The 21,374-nt window shown below is 52.7% G+C and overlaps 2 protein-coding genes across 7 annotated transcripts in view; both read left to right on the top strand.

The window, feature by feature from the left end:
• The window catches only part of Evi5 (ecotropic viral integration site 5), a 227,066-nt gene that overhangs the window by 147,140 nt on the left and 58,552 nt on the right, over positions 1 to 21,374 (top strand). The window contains exon 1 of one of the 6 annotated variants that reach the window (XM_077649322.1): positions 20,701 to 21,317. The exons of 4 other annotated variants lie outside the window; for them this stretch is intronic. In XM_077649322.1, coding sequence (XP_077505448.1) covers positions 20,926 to 21,317 — 392 coding nt within the window. In that variant the 5' untranslated portion in view covers positions 20,701 to 20,925. Of the gene's footprint in view, positions 1 to 20,700; positions 21,318 to 21,374 lie in introns of those variants that run through there. One more of the 6 variants, XR_013311271.1, reaches the window with a different exon arrangement.
• LOC144097328 (uncharacterized) lies at positions 1,037 to 2,956 on the top strand. Its single transcript, XM_077630070.1, has 2 exons — positions 1,037 to 1,234; positions 1,289 to 2,956. Exon 2 carries the CDS (start codon positions 1,308 to 1,310, stop codon positions 2,823 to 2,825), a length of 1,518 nt encoding a protein of 505 aa, XP_077486196.1. The 5' UTR covers positions 1,037 to 1,234; positions 1,289 to 1,307; the 3' UTR covers positions 2,826 to 2,956.

Genomic DNA, 21,374 nt, shown 5'->3' with positions numbered 1-21,374 from the left:
CACATTGGTTCCCTTTGACAGCCTCATGGCCTGGTGTCCACGTGATGAAGCATCTCGTAAAAGTGATTGTCCTCGCCTTGAGTATGTGAATGGCTGCAGTGGATATGCGTCCACTGCTGTATCTTCTGCACGCCTCTTGCGAGTCTGTAATGATGTGTGCATGGGGCTCGTCACTCTGCTGGGTGATGGCGAGTGCAATTGCTGCTTCCTCAGCCTCGAGTATGTTGTTGGTTTTTATCGAAGCGCAGTTGATTTCCCTGAGCTGGTGATCCACCACGCTGGCTACCGAGCCATATCGGTGTCTGTATGTTGTTGCGTCAACATATAATACGTCTTTTGCCCCGGCGAAGCTTCTTTCATGGAATTCAGATCTTGCCTTTCTTCTCGCCTTATGTATATCTGGATGCATGTTTTTTGGAATCGGACTGATCTCAATGATCCTCCTGATTTCATTTGGAACGCTCGCTGTGCTATTGATTTCTTTCAAAGCGTCCCTCATGCCCAGCAACCGCAGCGTGTTTCTGCCTGTTGCGGACAGCATCAGTCTTGTTTTCTGCGCGATAAGGTGGGCCTCGATATGTTCTTGTACTGTGTTGTTTATGCCCAGTTTAAGGAATTTCTCCGTCGAAGTGCTGACCGGCAGTCCGAGAGCGCATTTGTATGCTTTTCTAAGAATTGCCTCCAACTGCTCCTTTTCTTGCTCGAGCGGTGTTTGGTAGGGGACGCCGTATAAGATCCTACTGACCACGAGGGCCTGTACTAGCCTACATGTGTCTTCCTCCTTCATACCTCTTCTTCTGTTGGAAATTCTTGCAATCATCCTGGTGATCTGTGCTGTGGTATTTGCTAGCTGTCTGATCGTGTGATCAATACGACGTTTGCTTTGGACTCACATGCCGAGGATCCTAACTTTCGATACTTCTGGAACCTTCAGATTTGTCCGCACACAAAAGCGTTTGCCAAAAAATTACACTAATATGAGGAATGCTGCCGCGAGCGCTCCCCGCGGGCGGCGAAGAAAACAACGACGCGCTAGAGGGGGGAAAAAAAACGAAGCCGCGGCTGTGCCAGTGGAACGCAGCATCGCCTCGTGCTGCGCAGCCGAAGGACGTCCGGTGGACCGTGGGCGGCGGACAGCAGGCGCGAGTGTCTGGTAACCAGACGGAGACCCCCCTCCGCTTAGGCTTCACCGAGTGATTTCATCGATAGCGGCGGCGGCAGCGAGCCTGAAAAGGTAAGCGAGAGCCGAAGGAGGTGAGCGAAAGTCTGACCCCTGCCGCCATTGCAGCTGCGTCCTGGTGCTGGGCATGCCGAGGCGTAGGCACGCACCGCTGGATTGGAGCAGCGGGGAGAGCGACTGCCCCGACGAGTTGGATAGGCAGCTGCGTCTTCTCGCAAAACGGAGGAAGGTCGAGCCCGAGACCTCGGCGCAGCAGTCCCAGCCTGACGGATGGAGCCAGGGTAGGCCTAGCGGAGCCACGAGCAGCGCCAGCAACCGGGCAGCTCGCGGCCAGGGGAGCGCCAAATCAGGTAGAAGCAGGCTGTCGAAGAAGGCGGATCGGCAGGACCGCTCCTCGAATGCCGGAGCTGAGGACGAGAGCAGCGCCTCGTCCGAGGAAGGCGACGTGGACCGTGACGGCTCTGCAGAGGAGGACAGCGACGGAGGCCTAGTCGGCGATCAGGGGTACCGGGCGCGCCGGGCGGTCGTGACTGAAGAGTGCCGCGAGCAGGAGAAGCTGGTGGCGCACGCCGGGAAACGAGGCCGTCCCAAGAAACGCTTCGGATCAAAAAACAGGCCGAGGCTCGCCAAGCGGTACGAGCAGACGTGGGAGTCCGAAGATGGGGACAGCTCCGCCAGCAGCCAAGGTGTAGAGGCCCCATCCACCAGCTCAGGGTGCAAGGGGCGTCACGGGCTCGCCAAGCGGTACGAGCAGACGTGGGAGTCCGAGGATGGGGACAGCTCCGCCAGTAGCCAAGGTGAACAGGGCCCTTCTGCCAGCTCCGGGTGCAAGCGGCGTCGCACGTTCGGACGGCGCAAAGGCAAGAAGGCACGCACCACCAGAGGTCTCAAGGCTGCACGCCAGAAGCAGCTCCACAAGGGAGGAGATAAAAGACAGAAATCTCTGGCGGAAGGCGAGGTGCGGCTGAAGACATCCAAGAGGCTCCAAGTGAGCGATGTATATTCAGACGATGACGGAGAAGACGAGTCAGATGGCGGGGCTGTTGGCGGCACAACTTCAGAGCGTGGTCAGTCGACCTCTTCATTCCAGCCCCGTGCTCAAAGTGGTCCCGAGCCACCGGCGGCTGCCGCGAAGGAAGACATCGGCAGGATGCGCCTGACACGTAACCAGCTGAAGGTTTTGATACACGTGCCGACCTTTCCCTCAATAGCGGTAGGCTGCTTCGTGCGTGTGCGCACGAAACGGCGCACTGTGTACAGGCTGATGGAGGTGACCGCCGTTGTGGAGACTGCTAATGTGCGCTCCCTGGGCCTTGCTCGCACAAACAAGGCCCTCCGCCTGAGGCATGGAAGCCGGGAGAAGGTGCGGCGGCTCGGGTGCGTCTCCAACCAGCAGTTTACAGATCGGGAATTCCAGAAATGGAAGAGGCTGACGATCTCCAAGGGCGCCGCATTTCCCACCCCACGAGAAGTGGCGCAGAAGGCCAGCGACATACAGGCCGCCCTACGGGACGCGCCCGTGCCATCGGATGGGGAGACGGATGGAAACGAGGAAGAGCGCGGCCCGCTAAGCGTGCATAACTATGCGGCACAGAGGCCCGAGTCCGGGGACGAGAAAGGAGGCAGAGCGCGAAGGAAGCCGTGAAGCTGGACCAGCTCGAAGAGCGTCCGCACTGCAGGGCGCCGAATGTCAGCCAATAAAACAGCTGCCGGTGTGCTCGTTCGTGAACGCATCTCATTTTCATGCATCATTCCATTTCACCCCGAACGACCATTCTTCGTATTGCAGGTGCCCGGAAATCAGTTCACTAACCAAGCAATCATCCGAAACTCTCATCACACATCTCCCGCAGAGGCGTTCTAAGACAGCCTTCTGGCTGTGCTAGGCACCTGCACTCTAAACAAGGGGAGTAAAAGGGAGTAAAACTGTCCCCTAGCGCACACCCCTTTTGCGCTAGAGGACAGTTTTACTCCCTTTTTACTCCCACATAGGTGTGGTGACTTGGGAATATGAGCACCAGACTTGTAGTACTGTGCCGGCACACTGTGGTGCCAGTAGAGCAGTTGTAACTTCGTTATAGAAGCCGGCACGTTGCGGCATAAGCGCAGTTGTTTGGAGAGGCCGCAAACAAAGAGAAATTATTTTCATTATAAAAAGGCGTTGTGTTTTCTGAGCAGTCGCGAGGAAGTTAAATCTACGTAACAAGCTGTAAGTAGTGTAATATTACAGAGGCTGTACATTATTTACCGAAATAGTTTTTTTTCTTCTTTTCCCGCGCACTTCATAGTGGCGCTGTAATCGCAAAGCCAACAAGGCTGATGTCGCTGCCAATTTGTTCTTGACCGCATTCGCGAGCTTTTCATTTCACCTTGGCGTGCTCGTGGATTGCTTTTTTTACATGTACTAATGGAAATCATGAATAGAGAGAGGTTAGGGCTCACATATAAAAGGCAGGCAGACCGCCGCTGTGCGACAATCGACGCTATTTGTTTCCCGGTGGCTTTTTTTTTTTGCTTCTCTTAATAAGGCATGTGGCAATGAACGAGTATCAGCCGTGGACGCTAAAGGAAAGGCACTCGGACCGCCAGAAATGATCGCTCCAAAAAGTGCCGTATGTTTTGCTTTTTCGTAGCACAAGGCGGGCGTGAAAACACGCTCCGTGGTTCTGAGAGACACCGAGCGGGAATAAGGGAGCGCAGTGTGGGGGACAGGCACACTTCCTAGTTGTCGGGGGGGGGGGGGGCGCCTTCGTCTTTCTTCCCTGCTTTGCGTGACGGCTTTCGTCTGGCGTCACGGCCCCTCTCGCCCGCTCCCTTGTTTCCGGACCGCGGCGCCTTTGGCGAGCAGCGCGCGTAATTCCCGGCGCAGGCCTCTGTGGTGGCCGATTCGGCCCGTGCCGTGCGGCCCCTTTTTTGCCCGGCGTGTGCGGCGGCGGGACGCGGAAGGCCCCTCCCACGCCGTGCCCCGTGGAGACGTCCTCGTCTCACTTCGCACGCCTGCCGACCCCGATCGGGCCACGCTTCTTCCGCCGTGTCTTTGCCATGCATGCATGCGTAGAGGAGCCGTGTGCGTGTGTACGGTTTCACGCCCTTCTTCCGGCCGCATTCTGTTTGCTTGTTTTTACCGTTTCCATTGATCGAAGGGTCACCTTTACACGTCAAGTTCCCCCGCGAACTGTGTTCCGGGTGAGACTGCCATAGCACCCTGTATATATATATATATTTTTTTACGCTCGCGAGTCTCTGTGTGTGTGTGTGTGTGTGTGGGGGGGGGGGGGGGGTTGCGGAAACCCATTGTCAGCGAAGAAGTGGCCGGATTCTTCTCGATTAAAAGCAAACTGGTTTATTTGAGCTTACGGATACAAGGGTAAAACGAACTGGTTCATTAATACGTAGTAGGTTCGAAGGATCTGCAGAGCTGGGAGGACCGTGCTGACGCGTCTCGTTTCGTCGGCGTCTCTCGTTCGACTCCCTCGGAAAATGCTCTCGCTCGAAGCTCGGAGTCTCGCAGCGCGCCTGTCGACGGCTCACGTTACGTCGTTGTTCTTCGCTTGCGTGATTCCGAGGCTTGGGAGATTTAGGAGTTCGGAGTACGGATGCGGGCAGCCCGCGTGAACACGTGGTTTATGTGGCACCGAGTCGAATGTCTTGGGCCACGGGGTCCCTGTTTAGACAGGCTTCACAATGGATGTGCAGCCGAAGTCGGCGTGGCTCGAAAGCAGTCCCCCCAGGCGTTGTTCCGCCCGGCGCTTACCTCAAGTGCACACCAACACTTTTCGTTTTTGGTGTGAATGGCACCTGTGTAGATTTCCATGCCACTGGGGCTGTGCACAGAACCTGTGCGTCAGACTTGGTAGGTGCAGGTTTTTCTGGCACTGTGAGAAGCGGTGCTGCTTGGCCATGGGTAAGTGCTAAAACCGAAATAAAATGAACAAAATTGTGCATGGAAACTAATGGCAAGGCTTCAGGGTATACAAACAGACATTTATACAGATAGGCCGTGACAAACTTATGCTAGACAGTCATGTATGCAGTTTGTCAAGTGCTTGCCCCAAAACCCGTGTATCACAAGATTTGATATGTACAAGTAAACAGTGGATGAATCAATGGTTTCCGAGGACCTTCACTGAAACAGGGTTGTAGTGGATGCCATTATGCTTTGTATATTTTTTATTCTAAGCCAATCAATCTGTGCAACTTTTATTTCAAGTAGAAGTCTCGGTACTGTTTAAGCTATCCAAAATCTGAATCCTGATCTTGTATCACTACACTAGGTCACTGCACTGCTTTTAAGCCGACAATCTTGCAACTGTCTCTGGATAATGTCAATGATGGACGCTTCACATTACTTTCATTACTTCTGAAGCCTTTACATGTATCAATTCTGGATGACTACTGCCACAGCCTAGGAAGATAGACCATTTGTTTTCTTAAATTACCCTCAATTTCCTTAATTAGTTATCTTTCTGTAGCCGCGATTGTCGTTTGAAACAGTAGGGCTCAGCATCCTGAATTATCATGAAATGATTCTTTCCCAATTTTCCTTCTCTATTTCCCACGCAAGTCCACAGCCTTCCTTTCTGCCTCTGTTTGAAGTTCTTTACTTCTGTTTCAGTTGACCCCAAACTAGTTTTGTATTCCTTTCCTTTTTTTCCTTTCTTCTTTCACTCCCTCGTTTATCCCTTCCCTTAGGGCGCGGTTCAGGTGTCCAACGATATATGAGACAGATACTGCGCCATTTCCTTTCCTCCAGAACCAATTATTATTATTCCTTTCCTTCCATTTTGAGTCAAGGCTGTTTTTATTGATACCTGAACGCCTTAAGTGACAATGTTTTCACCCGATTTCTAACACCATTCCTCATACCAAATTTTACTCTGCATTTCTCGTCTTGTACAGCATCATTTTAAGTTTCACACTGAGCACATAACGCTGGTATTCCAACAACACTGCGGTTCATTTCTGGAAACTTGTACAAAGCTGCTTAAATGCCTGTCTTGCTAAGTTAGAAGTCAACGAGGAAGGAAGCTGCAGGCACGGCAATTGTTGTGCTTCAAATACAATAAGAACAAACCTCCTAGCTCCGTACTGGAGTGCATCGCACAGACATAATGTCCAACTCTGCACTTTGGTAGCGAAGAATTAGTCTATGAAGTGCACAAAATGAAAGTAACGCTACATGACTAACAGGCTTCCTAGTACGCCAAGCCACTCCCAGCAATGCTCCAAGGCGTCCCTGTGTTGTGCTGTACGAGACTGAGAAGGCGGAGGCAGCCCGGGTTTCTGGCTCATTTCTTTTGCCCTTAGGCACTGCCCTTTCAAAACTAAGCTCTGGCACCACTCTTCCTATCAAAATTCCTCTCAGTCAGTCGTGCATGCGTATTGCACCCACTCAGAAGTGCTGGATACTAACCATACAGTAGCTCAGTAAAAATGGTTACAATGTCAGGCGCAATTTCTGCTGCATGAATGCATTGCAGTGCTAAGCTCCTTATTATCACCTCCTACCTGTATTACCAAAATACGCTTGGGAGATAGAGGGAGAGAGGCAAAATTTTGATTTTTGGGCTCGATGGCGGTCCATTTTAATTAACCGCAGCGCTTGCGGAGGCGTACGTTCCGCGCACAGCACAATAGTGGAAGCCGGTGGTTGGGCAGAGGTAGAAAAACCGAGGCTTCTTGTTTTCCGAATGATGAAATGAACGTGGAGCTGTACAGCAGATCTTGGTTCGGGTGCACGCGTATGTACTGAGTTTGAGAACTGCCGTGAGTGCGACGTGACGAAATGAACTTACCAACTTCGAGCTCTGCAGTGAGTCGCATTCGTTGCATCGGTTGCAGTGATCGCGAGCACAAGTCGTGGTGCTGCGGCGTATCCATCACCGATATCGATCGTAGTTCATGTGTACTGTGTTAGACAACCGCCGTGAGTGCGACGAAGCCGTTCTGAACTTTGTGTTTTGCATATGCGAAACGACCTCCGCTGCGCGGCCGTTGGGCTGCTTTCTGCCAGGACTACAGAAGCGTCGCCAGCTAGCATTTTGCGGCATTGTGCTCCTTAAAATGCAATTTGCGACTACGAGTGGCGGAATTACGATGGTATGCCGGCGGCACTGCGAAATCTGTGTGAAAGCATCGGTCTGCATGGCAGCTCTCACAAATGGAGAGTCTTTTGTTTTATTTCCTGCTGGCTGCGCGGGCCCATATCTGCAAAAAATATTTGCGCAACAAATGGAATGAATCCAGCTTCCCCTTCATGTGATCATGGTCTGAGCCAAAGCAGTAGTGTTAAGTTTGGGTTGTAACATTTTGCCAGATCAGGAACACTTACGTACGAAAAAAAAAAAAACCATTGTCAAAACTCATTCACTGCTGTTTCAGAATGCAGAAGTCTCTAATATGGGCCCACTAGTGCAGCTCTTTTTCATGAGCGTTTCATTTTATCTGATGCTAAAAAAGACCACAGCAGATACTTAAGCATCTCAAAGCAAGTAACCCATATAGAATTGTGCCTTATTAATATGAACACTTTGGTTCTGGATCAGAACTGTACATACAGAGTTTTCCATAATAGTGAATCGTGATTAAAAATGGAAAGCATTTTCAGTAAACTGCTGTGATTACAATTTATTTTTTTTTTGCTTGGCAGCGTGGAGTGAAGGAAGATTTTTGACAAATGCTTGCAATATTAAGTCCGTATTAGAATATTAGAAAAATTCCTGCAGGAGGTGATTACATAAGGGGTGGCCTTTCGTGCTGCACTGACTTGGAAACTCGGACAAAAAACATGTTTAAAAATATTTGTCTCATACTACTAGTTATGTACGTCGCATTTGCATGCCGGTAATCTTCTGCATTTACCTGGCCGCAGTGGTTTTTGCTGGAGCACTGGCACGCGGTTCATTACTGTCTTGAGTTCGGTTTGTGACAATTATAAATGCTTCGTTAGGCATCTGGGAGTGACGCAGGGTATACGCACGGCGGATTCGAAAACCAGCACTTTACTCCATCTCATAAGTTCCTTGTGGAGGGTAGAGACGGTCTGCGGCAATCAAGAGACCTCGTTAAACGTGTTCCTCCGCGCCTCGTGGTCTGCGTGTGTTCCGCTCCCGACGTGCGCAGATATGGTTAGAAGCGTGTAAATTGACGCTATGTACCATAAGCGTATGCACGCTTGCGTACGCTAAGCGCAGTCATTTTGCGGGACGTTGCGCCATTTGTCGCATTCGCACATTTAGTTCAGCGTTTGCAAACGGAGACGCCACGACAAACTCAGCCTAGTGGCGCAATCTGGTTGCTAAAAAGGAAACTATTTTGTCAACAAACTTGGGTTTAGAGGCGGCGGAATCGCCACTCTAGATAAAAAATAGCCCAAATTTATCGCTTAAACGTTTTGTTATAGGCGAGGCGAAGCGAAAGCCCGGTGCCCCATTTATGACCAGTGAACGTACTGAAAACGGCAGTAACAATGACGACCATAGTCAGAAGCGAGGGGTCCTGCTTCAACGGGCGCCGCCATTTTGTAACGGTAAGGCTCGTTTTGAAATAGCCTTTGGCGCATGTACTGCACTGCGAAGAGCGCAAATTTTTTATCGTGCGTTATCCGATATGCCCATTTAAACTGACACTACATTCCGCGGCATCACAACGTCGCCTGTGCACTGACATCGCAGCTTTGATGTTCATGGCTACAAGTGGGCGGAGGCCCACTTCTGCGGAGTTGCTCCGGAGGCGCTTTTGTGTTACAGTGCGATCCCTTTGATGGCGCCACTTTCCCGGTGGGCGTCGATAAAACGATTCACGAAGGCGTGCCATGCCTTTGCAGCGCCTTTGAATTACGCCCGTATCCGGCGACGTGATGGGAAAAGTAACGAAGGCGGGTTTCCCGAGCGCTAAAAGTGAAGAGAATCAAAAGGGACTGATGATGGCCACACAGTGCGTGTGCGCAAGACTGTGGGAAAGAAAGACGGAGGGAAAACGTGATCGCGGAAGTATTATTTCCGAACTCATTCGCTGCAGGGCCATTCCGCCTGGTGACTGCTGGCGCGGGCTTGCTCGTAGAAATAGGAACGCACCGAAATGGAGGAGGTAAAGAGACTCGCTGCGCTTTGTGTTTTCTTCGGGGCCGCGTACTGTGACCCAAGGCCTCGATTCCACGTTTAGCGTTACGCTTGCGCAGGCCACTGTGTAACGGTTGCTTATCATTCGTGACCAACGACGCATCTGACGGGGAGATGAGTACGTCGGAAGGGGATGATGAAAAGCGAGCGTGATCTTCGGTGCCGAAATGCGGAACAGGTGCGTTGCATGAGGTTAAATAAGGCAACCTGCTGACGGACCACTTTCCGCTATGCGAGCGCTCACCCGCGCGTGCATATGGTGGTTGTGCATGTGTAACACATATGTATTTACCGCATAGTTTTAGGCCTACTAACGGCGACGTATACCAGGCCAGCCGGGTGCCCTATGCGCATGCGCAGTGGCCGGCAGGGGACGCTCGCCATTCATTGCGCATGCGCAGCTGGTAAGTCTCCGCTCTCCGTCTAGCGTCAAAACACTCTAGCGTCTCTCTTGTGACTCAAGACTCTAGTGTCTCCAGTGACTTTCTAGTGTCAAAAAATTGGCTGTGGTTTAGCTCTGGTTAACCCTAGTTGAATTGCGAAAGCTTCGTTTCCTCGGCATGTCCTCTACGCACAGCGTCTAATTCGGACACTTCCTAGAACTCAAACCGGTCTCTTCCGCAGTTGAAGTGTCACTCCGGGACGTGGCACGGCTTCTAGCTTTATCTTCGTTACGACGCTTCTCGAGTCATGCGGCGCGTTCTTCTGCCGTCTCTTGAGCGCGTTGTCTCGTCCTCGCTTCGTTCTGTCGTTGCGTCTCTTTCGCGCTATCCATAACGACTACAATACACTGAGGCGAAGCGCATATATATATATATATATATATATATATATATATATATATATATATAACCCCCCGCGAGGCGACACCTCCTCTCACTCTAACCCAGCGGAGCACATTTGATGGAGCGAGCGGCGATGGCAGCGGCGTTGCTAGGCAACGGCGGCCCAAGGTCGTTCGTCGGCCACGGCACACGGCATACGGCTGAAGTGCGCGACGAGCCGAAATGGCTCGCTGGCTGGAGTAGTAAAGCTTTCGCTTTAAAAAAGGAAACATTCTTCCCGCGCTGCGGTGTCGGGGAAAGCTACCGCTGAAAGGTCGAACACGGACGCTTCATTCCTCTCACAGGGTATGGATTCTCGGTGCACAATTTGCTTTGGAGCTTCCAACCAACCAGTTAGTTTACGCGAATCTCTCAGTTTAGGTGTTATTTGGTCAAGTGCATAAGCCACCGAAGCTTGCGATTCCACCTAGCGCACACGGCTGGGGAAAGGGGGCAAAGAAGTCTACACTCGCGGACAGCTTTTTCTGGCTATGCAGTAGAAGCTACGCGGGCGAGGCGCAAGGCTTTCACAAGAGCTCCCTCATCACCCTCTCCCGAGGGAGAGATAGCTAGGCGTTTAAGCTGGCGGCGCGCGCTCGTAGCTTCTTCCACTGCATAGCCACGAAAAGCTGTCCGCGAGTATAGTGTCATAATAGCGCCCGTGTGGCGTCATGCTCGCAGCATCACTGCTCACACGGATGTGTGTATATATGTATACCCGCGCAACATGGGAAACGAGGGGCACGTAGTCTTCGCCGCCGTGTACACCGCCTTCGCGTGCTGCACGGGAATGGCGGCGCTCGAGTCGTTTGCCGTAATGGCTGGCAATGGCAAAGCGGCGGAACGGTGATGGGCGCACGCAGCCGGCAACGGCCCACGCGCAGAAGAAAACGGGCCGCGGGGAAGAGGCTTTCGCTTTGTTATCGACATTACGGTTTCCTTTCTTCTTTCGGCGAAGGGTGCGGGTTCGTTTGTCTTTTCACGACATCTCTCCGGCGGTGCGGTTCTTGGAAACCATAAGCGTAGGGAATTCTTTCCGTCGGGGCCGTTGATCCCATTCGCTAACCCGGATGTGAGCGCATCGTCCGCCTTTCTTGTGTGCACAAGTGGAAGGTACGCTGCCCCCTCCTGATCGCGTCGGGCGACCCCCAGGAAGAGGAAGGCACGGCAGCGTTCACCGGGCAACCCCCCCCCCCCCCCCCGCCCCTCTCTCTCCCTTGTGCATGGACGACCAGCGGTATGGCGCCGGCGGCCCCAAGAGCTTGCGCGGGGAGCGGCGAGATGTTCCCATCTGCCCCACTGCGTTGCGCATCGAGCGGTGTAGCGTGCAGTTCGCGTTGTACAGGGAACAACGCTCGGAGTGTCGTAGTCGCGTGCGTGCCACACGGGGAGTGCACGCATTCCACTCCTTCGGCTACGCTTGTTCCGCGTTTCCATTAACCACGATGTTGACTATACGTGGCAAACGAAAGACAGTGTGACTACGAGGACGATGATAGAAGACAGGGTATAGCGCAGTCAGCTAAAGTCGTTTTCGTTTTGCCCCGACGAGGAAGGGCATCTTGGTTCCGGAAATGAAAATTGAAAAAAGAGAGGGGGATAAAAAAATTGGCGGTGGTTTAGCTCTGGTTAAGCCTGGAGTGACGCGATAGCTACAGCTGGCCGAGTGGAACTAGGTCACGTGACCAACCACGTGACGAACCAGGTGATCAGCCACGACGCCGGCAGCTGCTCCGCACCACGTGACCAACCACGTGGCAGCGTGGCGGCGCAGCCACAGGGTTGTAGCGCCGCCACGCCGAAGGTTCGGAAAGCTACCGTAATGTAGGTATCGCTACAAAAATGAAACAGGACACGCACCTCTGTCTCAGCGCGCGGGCTCTTTACCGCCCATTATCAAAACTGCGCATGCAACCGATGCGAATAGCACCCGTATGCATATCACGACGCCATACATATGCATGCCCGTACTGTGACAGGCTGGTGGTGGAAGCTGCTGCCCCATTATTCTGCCGACCGATCTTGCCGGCACATGCATCTTCTGCGGTGAACGGGCGGCCCTTGCTTTTTCAGGCACTTTTATTTTTTGTTACGGCTGCCTTGCAAAGCCAGTCTGATACGAGACGTCGCTTGAGTGCACCTGCTCTTACCACCTGTGGAACTCTTTGTTGTCACCGTGCAACGTTGTCTAACGCTACAGGGCACAATCAACATGACTGATTTGATCGGCTGACCGCTGCCGTCACGGTTACGGCGCCCGTGAATAAAGGAGAGCTTTAGAGCAGCATGATGCGCGGTCTGCTGTACTATAGTGTACTAGATTAACCTAGTACACTATAGCTATATATGCCGTTATTTGCTCACACGGGGACCAACCTGCGCCTGGGCAATGTCAGGCGTGCGCCGGCGCCTGGTTCCTCGGGGACATATGCGCATACACTTTAGGCGCCTAGTGGAAGCGCGCATGGGCAGGGGGCGCCTCATGGAAGGATCGCGTAGCGGAACGCGCTGTGCAGACTCTCTATATAACAGCGAGCTTTAGAATAGAGCTAGTGACGCTGTCGGTTAGGGGCATAGGGTCACCCTATTCTAAATCTCGCTATATATAGTGTACGAAACCGCCATCATCCAGAACACACAGCCTCTCTTCGTCGCATCATCGGAGCCCCTATGCTGAAGTAGTCAGTACATAGCTTCACTCTGGCGCATTAGTTTACAGAAATGATAGCCTGGATTGCCTCCTACAAGCGAGCTGTGCGTGGTTAAATAGTTGGAAACGAATCTGACCTGCCGGGCGCGTGTCTGGTCGACGTAGTTCGCAACGTCGAAACCTAATTTTTCCGTCTTGTGTGTAGGCGTTTTTATCGGCCTTCGAGGTATGCAGGGCATTCCTGGTGGCTTAAATTAAATTTCTTAAAAATGTTACACACGGTTGTCGACAATAAGACAGGTAGCGCTGTCGGCTGTCGCCAGCTCGCTTAGAGGTGTAGGTGATTGTTCATTTAAGCTTTTAAGCGCTGCTGGCGGCTGCACAGTTTGAATTACAGAACAGGCGTACAGCGTCATAAGAAATCCCCAGTCATCGTTTTTTGTGGGTAAAAGGCTGTATGTTGTTGAAGCTTTTTTGAAGGGAGGGCGCATGAATAGTGCAGGCAGGGTGGCAGGGCGGGAGAAAAGACACTGTTCTGGATTTGCATTGGGAGCAGGGCAGTTGGAACAGGAGGGTTCAAGACCGAATCGAAAAGGGGAAGTCCGCCAGGTGTGTAGTGAAGGTGGTTTGGATCAGGGCACGACTCGAAATTGCTAATGCGATTATGGAAGGAGCGAGTCCTTCGCATCATCTCGGCGGCGCTTGTTTTGTGATCTTGTGTTGCGAGGTCGGCGCAGCGGCTGCTTGCCAGCACGCTCGAGCGGGTGCAGTCTCGATCCGGTTGATTTGTGAGTGACTTCTTGAAAGTATTTGTATTAGCCCACCTTGAGCAGTGGTCCTGTGAAACAGAGAGCAGGACCTCTCATTATTCTAGCATGTGCTATTCTTCTGGTGTATAGGTATATCTTAGTGCGAGCGCTTGTATATCTTGTGCTTCGAAGTTGCAACCTTGATCGCAGTGCTTCACTTTGCTTGAGCCTATTTGAGGGTTGAGTAATTTTAACTGCACCCTTGAAGGCGTGACTTATAGCCAATTAGGTTGACCTCAGGAAGTAGCGACCTCGAGCGAATTGGGACACTTCATGCGACGTGTTTGACGCGCGTATATACCTTGTCCGCATAATGGGTGGCGTTGCGTACTGCGTGGCTGCTTTGGGAAAGGCTGCCGCGCACCATTAGTAAATGGAATGAGTTCCCAGGGCTCGTTGTAACTGGAGCTGTTTCGTGGCGTGTCGTTAGAGCTGTAACTAAGCGAGCCTGGCCTTTTCCGTCATTGTTTAATGGGGCTGTTCGCTTGGCCCCCTTTGGCTTGCCCTTTTTGTTTAGGTGTCTCTGTTGCTCACGTCGCCGGCCGTATTCCCTGTCCGTCGTGAGCCTCACTTTGTCACGCAGGAATGTGGCGGCGAAGGAACTAGTTAATGAACGAGCGGGTGTAATGAATGAATGCTGCTGTCGCCGCATCACTTCGTTTCGCCTGTGTCTGTGTGCCGTATCGCGCCCGATGCGTTATGCATGTGCGTACAGTATGGCGCAATGAAGCATATATATTTTGCCTTGCTTAAACCATATGGAAGTACGCGCGAGGAAAAAAAAAGAAAGAGGTGAATGGGTTGATGTGAAGGTTCCAAAGCCTGAAGTAACACTGAACGAAAGCTGCAACTGTAAGCTGCATAAACGCTGCAACGAATTCTCGATTCATTTCGCTCGCTACGAGGCGCGATGTCGTGTTGTCTGAGCCATCAAGTCAAATGGTCATGTGCAAGGCGCCCTTTTGCTGTGGTCGGCATAGCGTCTGCTTCGCTCTCGACGCCTTTTGCCCACTCGCGGGGCGGTAGTACAACGCTCGAGCTCAGCTGCCCCGGGGAGGCTGGCCAAAATAGCGCCATGAATTATGGAAAGGGGGTCAGCGGGAGGCAGCGCGAAGAAATGGGCGAAAAAACCGCGCGAGAGCCGGTGCGTTCGCTCGCAGTCCTGTCCCGCTTTGCATGATGACCCCGAGCGGCGCGCACACAGCCGGCCGCCCCCCCGTGCGCGTTGGACGCCGTTTTCGCCACGCGTATCGAACGGCCGGCACGACTTGGCGGCGGCGCCGAACGCGATTGATTAGGGAGCAGCGACAGCGGCAGCTGCTCGCTCGGTCAGCGTGGCCCCGTCGTCCGTTGCGGGGCCGGTTTCCTTCTTTCGCCTGATCGCGACCCGGCTGCGCGTTCGCGGAAAGGGCTGCCAGATAAGAGTCGTCTTCTCTGCGGTGTGCGTGCAGGGGAGAACGCAAAAAAGAACGTCTATGAATAGCAGACCGGGCCCCTCGGCGGTGTATGGTAATCGCGGCCGCGCCGGACCAACACCCTCTTGTGTATTTAGAGGGTGTTGGCCGGACAGCCCGAGAGCCCGACAGGTCGCCTTTTGACAGCCCGCGTTGAGCTGCCGCGCGCGTTCAGCTCGCTGGCTGAGCCCGTCGGCGCTCCGTCCCCACGGCGGTTGGAGCGCGCGCCGCGCTGAGAGCTGTGATTGGCACCTGCAAGAAGACCTTGATTTCCGGCGGGTCGGGCGCTGAATTTTGGAAGAGCGGTTTTGATGCCCAACGCGTGCGCATCCCGCGAGGGCTCGAGGGCAAGTGTGTACTGTGCATTGAGGAGTGCTTGCTTGCATTGGCGGTCGGACCGATTCGCACAGCACCTGCCGCGGTGGCTCAATGGCAAGGAGGGTGGTTCGAATCCCTGGCCCGGCGATTCATTTTTATGGGTGTTAAATGCAAGATGTGCGCGTCGAAGAGCCGACGGTGGTCGAAATTAATCCATAGCCCTCCACTGCCGCGCGTGTCATGGTGTTTTACCTAAGACTGGTAGCAACTTTAAATACAGGCTTTTTGGATTAGAAGAGCGCTTTCTTCGGGATAGCATTGTCGGCTGTGGTGGGGCATCAGAATGCAGCTAAGGCGTGTTAACCAGCAGACAGTTTAACTGACATCTTCTAGATAACTTTTTTGACCATTGCAGTTGGGGCGCTCATTTATTGAGAGGTTTATAGGCCATCGTGGATAATGTACGTATCAGCCTTTACATTTTCGAAATTTCCCTTCTCGTCGCCGCTGCAGCGCAAGGAATTGTGGGGGCTCGCACACGGGAGGAACTGGAAACACGCGGCAGAAGAGAGCACTCAAGCCACGGCAAGCACGCGGTTCCTCCTGTGTGCGGCCCCACAATTCCTTGCGCTGCAGCGGCGACGAGAAGGGAAATTTCGAAATTTAAAGGCTGATGCGTGCATTACTCACGATGGGCTACAAACCTCCATTGAGCGACCTGCTATCTGGGAACCCTGTGCGCCGAAGTTGAAACTAGGAACTCGCTTCAGCGACGCACCGGCGAAGCTGTTGCGTTGGCAAGCACGCTTCCGTGGAGGAAGGCTCCGGGTAGCACGGCTGCGGCCTGGACCATATACTTGTACTCGTCTTCACTCGCTGCTGGAATTGTTGGCACCGCTGTTGGGGCTCATCACCGTATCACCGTTACCAAACTGACATTTTTTTTCGCACTGAGGGAGCGAAATGACGGAGAGTGCTGTGAACTAAACCCCGAAAAAAAAAAAAACTGCACGAAAGCCCGGCAAAAAAAACAACAACAACAAAGAAACAAAAACGCTGAGGTGAGAGGGTCAATTAGATGGAGGCGTTGCAAACGCCTCTCCGTTCTGGCGGGGCGTTTCAACTGTGCCGTAAGAATGATGTCCACTTCATCTGAACTTCGTTGGTGCGAGGTATTTTTTCCTCAGACACCTGGTCTGCCGGCATATTGCTTCGAGGCCCGACGCACAGTGTGGTGTCGTAGCAGGCGCAGTAGAGGAAAACCCGGAGCGGAATCGCCATCTTGCGTGAAACGTTCGGCCGGTCCTTTTTAGCTCACCTGTCGTTCAGTGGGTCACCAGCGCCTGCGTTGGCTTTCGTGCGGCCTTGATGTTTCGAACACCAAAGCTCTTCGATCTTTTTTGTGCTGGAGATTGCCGTAGCGAGACGAAGGAACAGTCAGTCCGGCGCGGCGTTTCGATCAAAATACGGCCAGAAAACAACGGAAAAAAAAGTCCTTGCGGGGGGGGGGGGGGGGGGGGGGGGGAGGGGGGGGGTTGTATGCCGGGACGACGGAGGAGAAAGGGCGGTGAGGGCGCCGCGCGCGTTGTCTCGAAACCCCTGCAGCGTAGGCACCCGAGGTTGCTATGAGGACGCTGCGACGCCTGCCACGTGGCCCTATGGCATTGCACTTGAAGCGCGAATGGGGAAGGGCTTTGACGCGGCCTGTGCGCAGCGTTGCACAGGAGCGTTGCACAGGTGCAGCGCTGCTGGCTCGCGACTTCGTTTTTTGCTGTGCCCGCGATGCCCAGTCGATCCCCGCGAATTTCGTGTTCTCGTTGTTTGCGCTTTTCGGCTTCCGGTTTGCACGGTACACGTTCGCTCGCGTTGTGTTGGCGGAGTTTATGCGATTGGCGCTGGTCTATGGCCGCCCTTGGACGCGTCGATGAACGGATCAATTCGCTCACCCGGTTGAAGCCCGCCGCCTGGTCGATATCGTTGCGTCGACGTACGTACCAGCCACTGGTTCAGTCGGCGATTGAACCATGAACAGTATGAGCCAGTCAGTCGACGGGTCACTGAATGCAGAACCGATGAATCCGTCCGCGTAGTAGGGATCGTGTCGGACTCAGTCGTGGGCGAGTCTTATCGAACGCGCAGGTGTTCATGGGGTTCGTCCTATCGACCGCCGCTTGCACGGTGTGCCACTCGTGCGGCGACACGGTCGCGCCCACGTTTGCCCGCCTAACTGCGGCTCATGGTGGGTCAGGAGCGCCATGCGCAGGCCCGCTCCGAAATCGAGGCAACTCCGTGCTGCGCACTTCGAAAAAGAAAAAAAAAGTCAATAAACGCGGGACATGCGTCAGGCATCTCAGAAGCATCTTGGCGGGCGCAGTTGTTTGCGAGAAGGCGGGGAGCCGTGCGAATGTAGGTTGACTTTCGATGTTCCCGATTTCGCCTTCGGAAAACGATGCCCGTCGCCGACAGTGCCGGCGGTCACTGACGCGTCGAGCCCCCGTCGGTCGGCGCGGGCGACGAAAAATACCAACGCGCTGGCCTCCTCGTGCATGTGCGCTCGTTCCACCGTCCATCTTGCTGCTGGCCGCGTTGCAGAGCGGCTTCTTGGAGGAACCGTCTCGTCTCCTGCAGACTGCGCGCCTGCAGACTACAGATGTACTCAGAAAAAACATAAAGGACCCTCGAAACTCGCAGCATGCGTCTTCGTTCAGTGGACACGTCTCGCGCTGTGACCTCTCAGCAGCGGCCAACACAGGGAGTAGCGTGAAAGTTGTAAGAGCACGCGGCTCACCCCACCTCCCCCCTTACAATTTCTTTTTTCGCGGCAGCACCGCATGATCAGTGCCAAGGATATTGGAAACACGATTTTTGTCAATTACGTATCATACTCTTGGCCTTGCAAGGACAACGCGGGAGCGCTTGGATACTCCAATGGATCTGCGCGAAACTGCGCGAAAAAATAACGAGGACTTCGAGGAGGTCTTCGTTTTTTTCGCGCAGTTTTGAAGATGAGCGATGCGCACCAACTAGCCCGCGAGAAGAAAAACTCGTGGGTGCTTGGATGCAAAGCATCATAGTATATCTATAGTATACGCCGACAGCGGACGTCCACAGGCCCCGAAGGAAGCCCTTCGTACAAGTGTCGCTGCAAACATAAAATATCCGTTGTGGTTGGTGTAGCTTTTGTTGGCCAAGCAGTGGTGATGCGATTAGTTTCATGGGTTTATATATATATATATATATATATAATATATATATATATATATATATATATATATATATATATATATTATATATATATATATATATATATTAATATATTCTGAAATATATAACCGGCGATCAGCACTGTACTGCTTATGCAGTGTGTTGTATTTTCCCGTGTAACTCCCAACAACGTGCCGGGCGAAACACTCACGAGGCTATGGAGCTTTGCCTTATAATGTGGTGGCAACGCGAGGAAATCAGTACACGGATCTACCAAGATGCTCAAGGAGAAGGTCGCACCGATAGAATAGGATAAACATTATTGCTCTAGTTTCTATACACTTCAGAGTGCAGACGTCGTCTTCATCTTGCGATGTCTTTGCCCTTTTCAGCGAGTGGAGCCCCTATTCCAGGGCCCCATTGGATCTGGCAGCTTTCACAGCATGTTGTACCAGCCTTCGTTGGAAGGCTGGATTGTGGCTGGAAAGCACTTCCTCCCACTGCTCCCGACACGGTTCTTTCTGATTATGAAAACTGTGACTATGGTCGCACCGAATTCCAATTCCTTTTGCCTTTCCCCACTCAGTGGTCATGCGGGCCCTCTTTTTCTTAATAAGCTCGTTAATTTTCGCTACCTGTGTGCTTAACTCCGCTCAGTGGGCGCACTACAGACAGCGAACGCCTGTAGCGACTGCATCGTTTGGACGCTGCAATTGTACCTCTTTGCGTCGTACACTCATCGGCGCGTGTCGCTTACAGCTGTGTCATTCCACGCCAAACGTCCCAGACGTTGCGCTCGACCATCTCCAATTTGTTCAAAAAAATTCATGGAAACTTATCCTCAAAGCCTGAAATATTTTTGCCGAAAAAAAATTGTTCGTGAGGGGAGGGCAATTTGAATATTTAGAAAAGGCGAGAAACCAGGGACTGCTCAATAATTAATAAAAAAAACTCAAATTTTTAGAAAACACTTCACAACATTTTTCATTGACGTTTGCACAGATTCTGGCTTTCGATATAATTCAGAGCATGCAGCTTTATGTGGCATAAATGTTTTTAAAATCGAAAAAAAGTATGAAAATGTACCGTTTTTGCTGTTTTTCTTGTAAATATGAACTTGCATTCGGAAATTCTGAAATAACCGTTTTGTTTTTCTAGATGTCTAGTACCTATAACAAATGTTACAGGTGATGAAACTGCTTACATCGAGGCAAAATATGCTAAAGTTGCAAAGAGTGCGTTTTGAGCCAGAAAACACTCGTTAATTTCGCCTCGAGGTGATCCAAGTAAAAATACAAACAATGGCAGGTGACGTAGTACGGTTTATTGCCTTTCATTTCTGAAAGTTTTATTGAGGCAATTTTTGTCTTCTCTTACTCGGATATGCCACACAATACCCGTTTGTTTCAGTAAAGTGAGAGGACTGAATAATGGCGGGGAAAAAATGATGGGAGAGGGCAAAATGGGAAACAAATCACTTGGTTAAAAAAAGAAAGAAAAAAGGTCGTAAATTCATTGTCTGCCTGCACTTCTTCCCATTCATCTTCCGAACACTTTTCGACCGTACCATCTTCCGAACACTTTTCGACCGTACCATCTTCATCTTCTGTAATGACTGCACGTGGTCTTTGAATGTAGCTGGAGGACCGTGATGCATTTCCAAACAAGTCTTGAACTGTTCGCTGGTGTAGTCTTCTCCGTCGTCCTGTTGTTTGCATATTCGTCGCGCGGATCCCCTGAAGCTTGGCCGACAAAAAAAAGAAGGAAAAAAAATAACTGCCACCGTTTCAGCATCAGCAATGCACCCTGGCCAATCCTCTGCCGTGGGTACGTGCCGTTCAGCCTGACGACATCATCATCATCACTTCGCTTCCGGTCGGGTGTTGTATACAAACATTGCCCGAGTCGGTGCACGCTGCGGTCAGCGTAATTTTCGCAGAGATGGGGCAGTGCCTCGCTGAGCTAGAGCCAGCTCAATGGAACGAGAGAATTGACAGGGTGCGTACCTTTCAACGCATGGGCTGCGCGATTGGCGAGGTTTTAAATCACGCTTGCTCGTGAAACGGAATCGCCATGGTTTGGCCGCACGAGAGCGCTCGCTTCTGTGACATGCTAGTGTTCCTCCAAATGAGTGGGTTGGAGCTTGTGGAGGAACATGTCGTGTCCTGTATGCCTACCCAAGGCTGCCGTCTCGAAACGGGTCCGTCCGCGTGGGTCTTGCAGCTACTTCGTGTCGTGCCGGCGGTCTAGTCAGCGAGAAAGACCTCAGCCCTTCCAGAAGTGCATCATCGACCGACGGTAGACGCTTCGTCCTTGGTTGTTGGACGACAACGGTTCGGAAGAAGATCGGCGCCCAGCTGCGAGAGATGCAAAGAGGCGGAAGCGAGAAGACGTGCGACTCGGCAGCCGGAGGAGCCCGCGGCAGCCCACTGGAGAAGTTCCGGCTGGTGTCCGTGAACGCTCTCAGACTCGCTGCCAGGACGGTCGAGCTGCTTCAGGAGCAGTGCGCGGAAGCAGCGGCAGCGCGCTCGTTTTCCAAGACGCGCGCTGTGACCGACGCAGGCGCCTCTGCCCCAGTGGCGGCCCGGCGGGCGGGTCCCGGAGGAGAGGCCACGTCGGCACCCGAGTTGACAACGAACGACGCTGAACAGCGGCGGCGTTTCGACAGTAGTCGGCGGCCGGATATTGCGCAGTTCTCTCCACACAACGTGTCCCCTGAAGTGCTCAGCAGCCTGCGCGCACTACGCGTCGCCGACGGGTGAGCGCCGAGTGCGACTGTGCGCTGCCGTCCGCCAGAGGTCGCGTAGGCCGCTTT

The sequence above is a fragment of the Amblyomma americanum genome, chromosome 1, assembly GCF_052857255.1.
Source record: "Amblyomma americanum isolate KBUSLIRL-KWMA chromosome 1, ASM5285725v1, whole genome shotgun sequence".
NCBI classification, from domain to species: domain Eukaryota; kingdom Metazoa; phylum Arthropoda; class Arachnida; order Ixodida; family Ixodidae; genus Amblyomma; species Amblyomma americanum.
This window is presented reverse-complemented; position numbering and strand designations above follow the sequence as displayed.

Coding starts and splice junctions, on each gene's coding strand:
- LOC144097328 (XM_077630070.1), top strand. CDS start 1,308: ATGCCGAGGCGTAGGCACGCACCGCTGGATTGGAGCAGCGGGGAGAGC.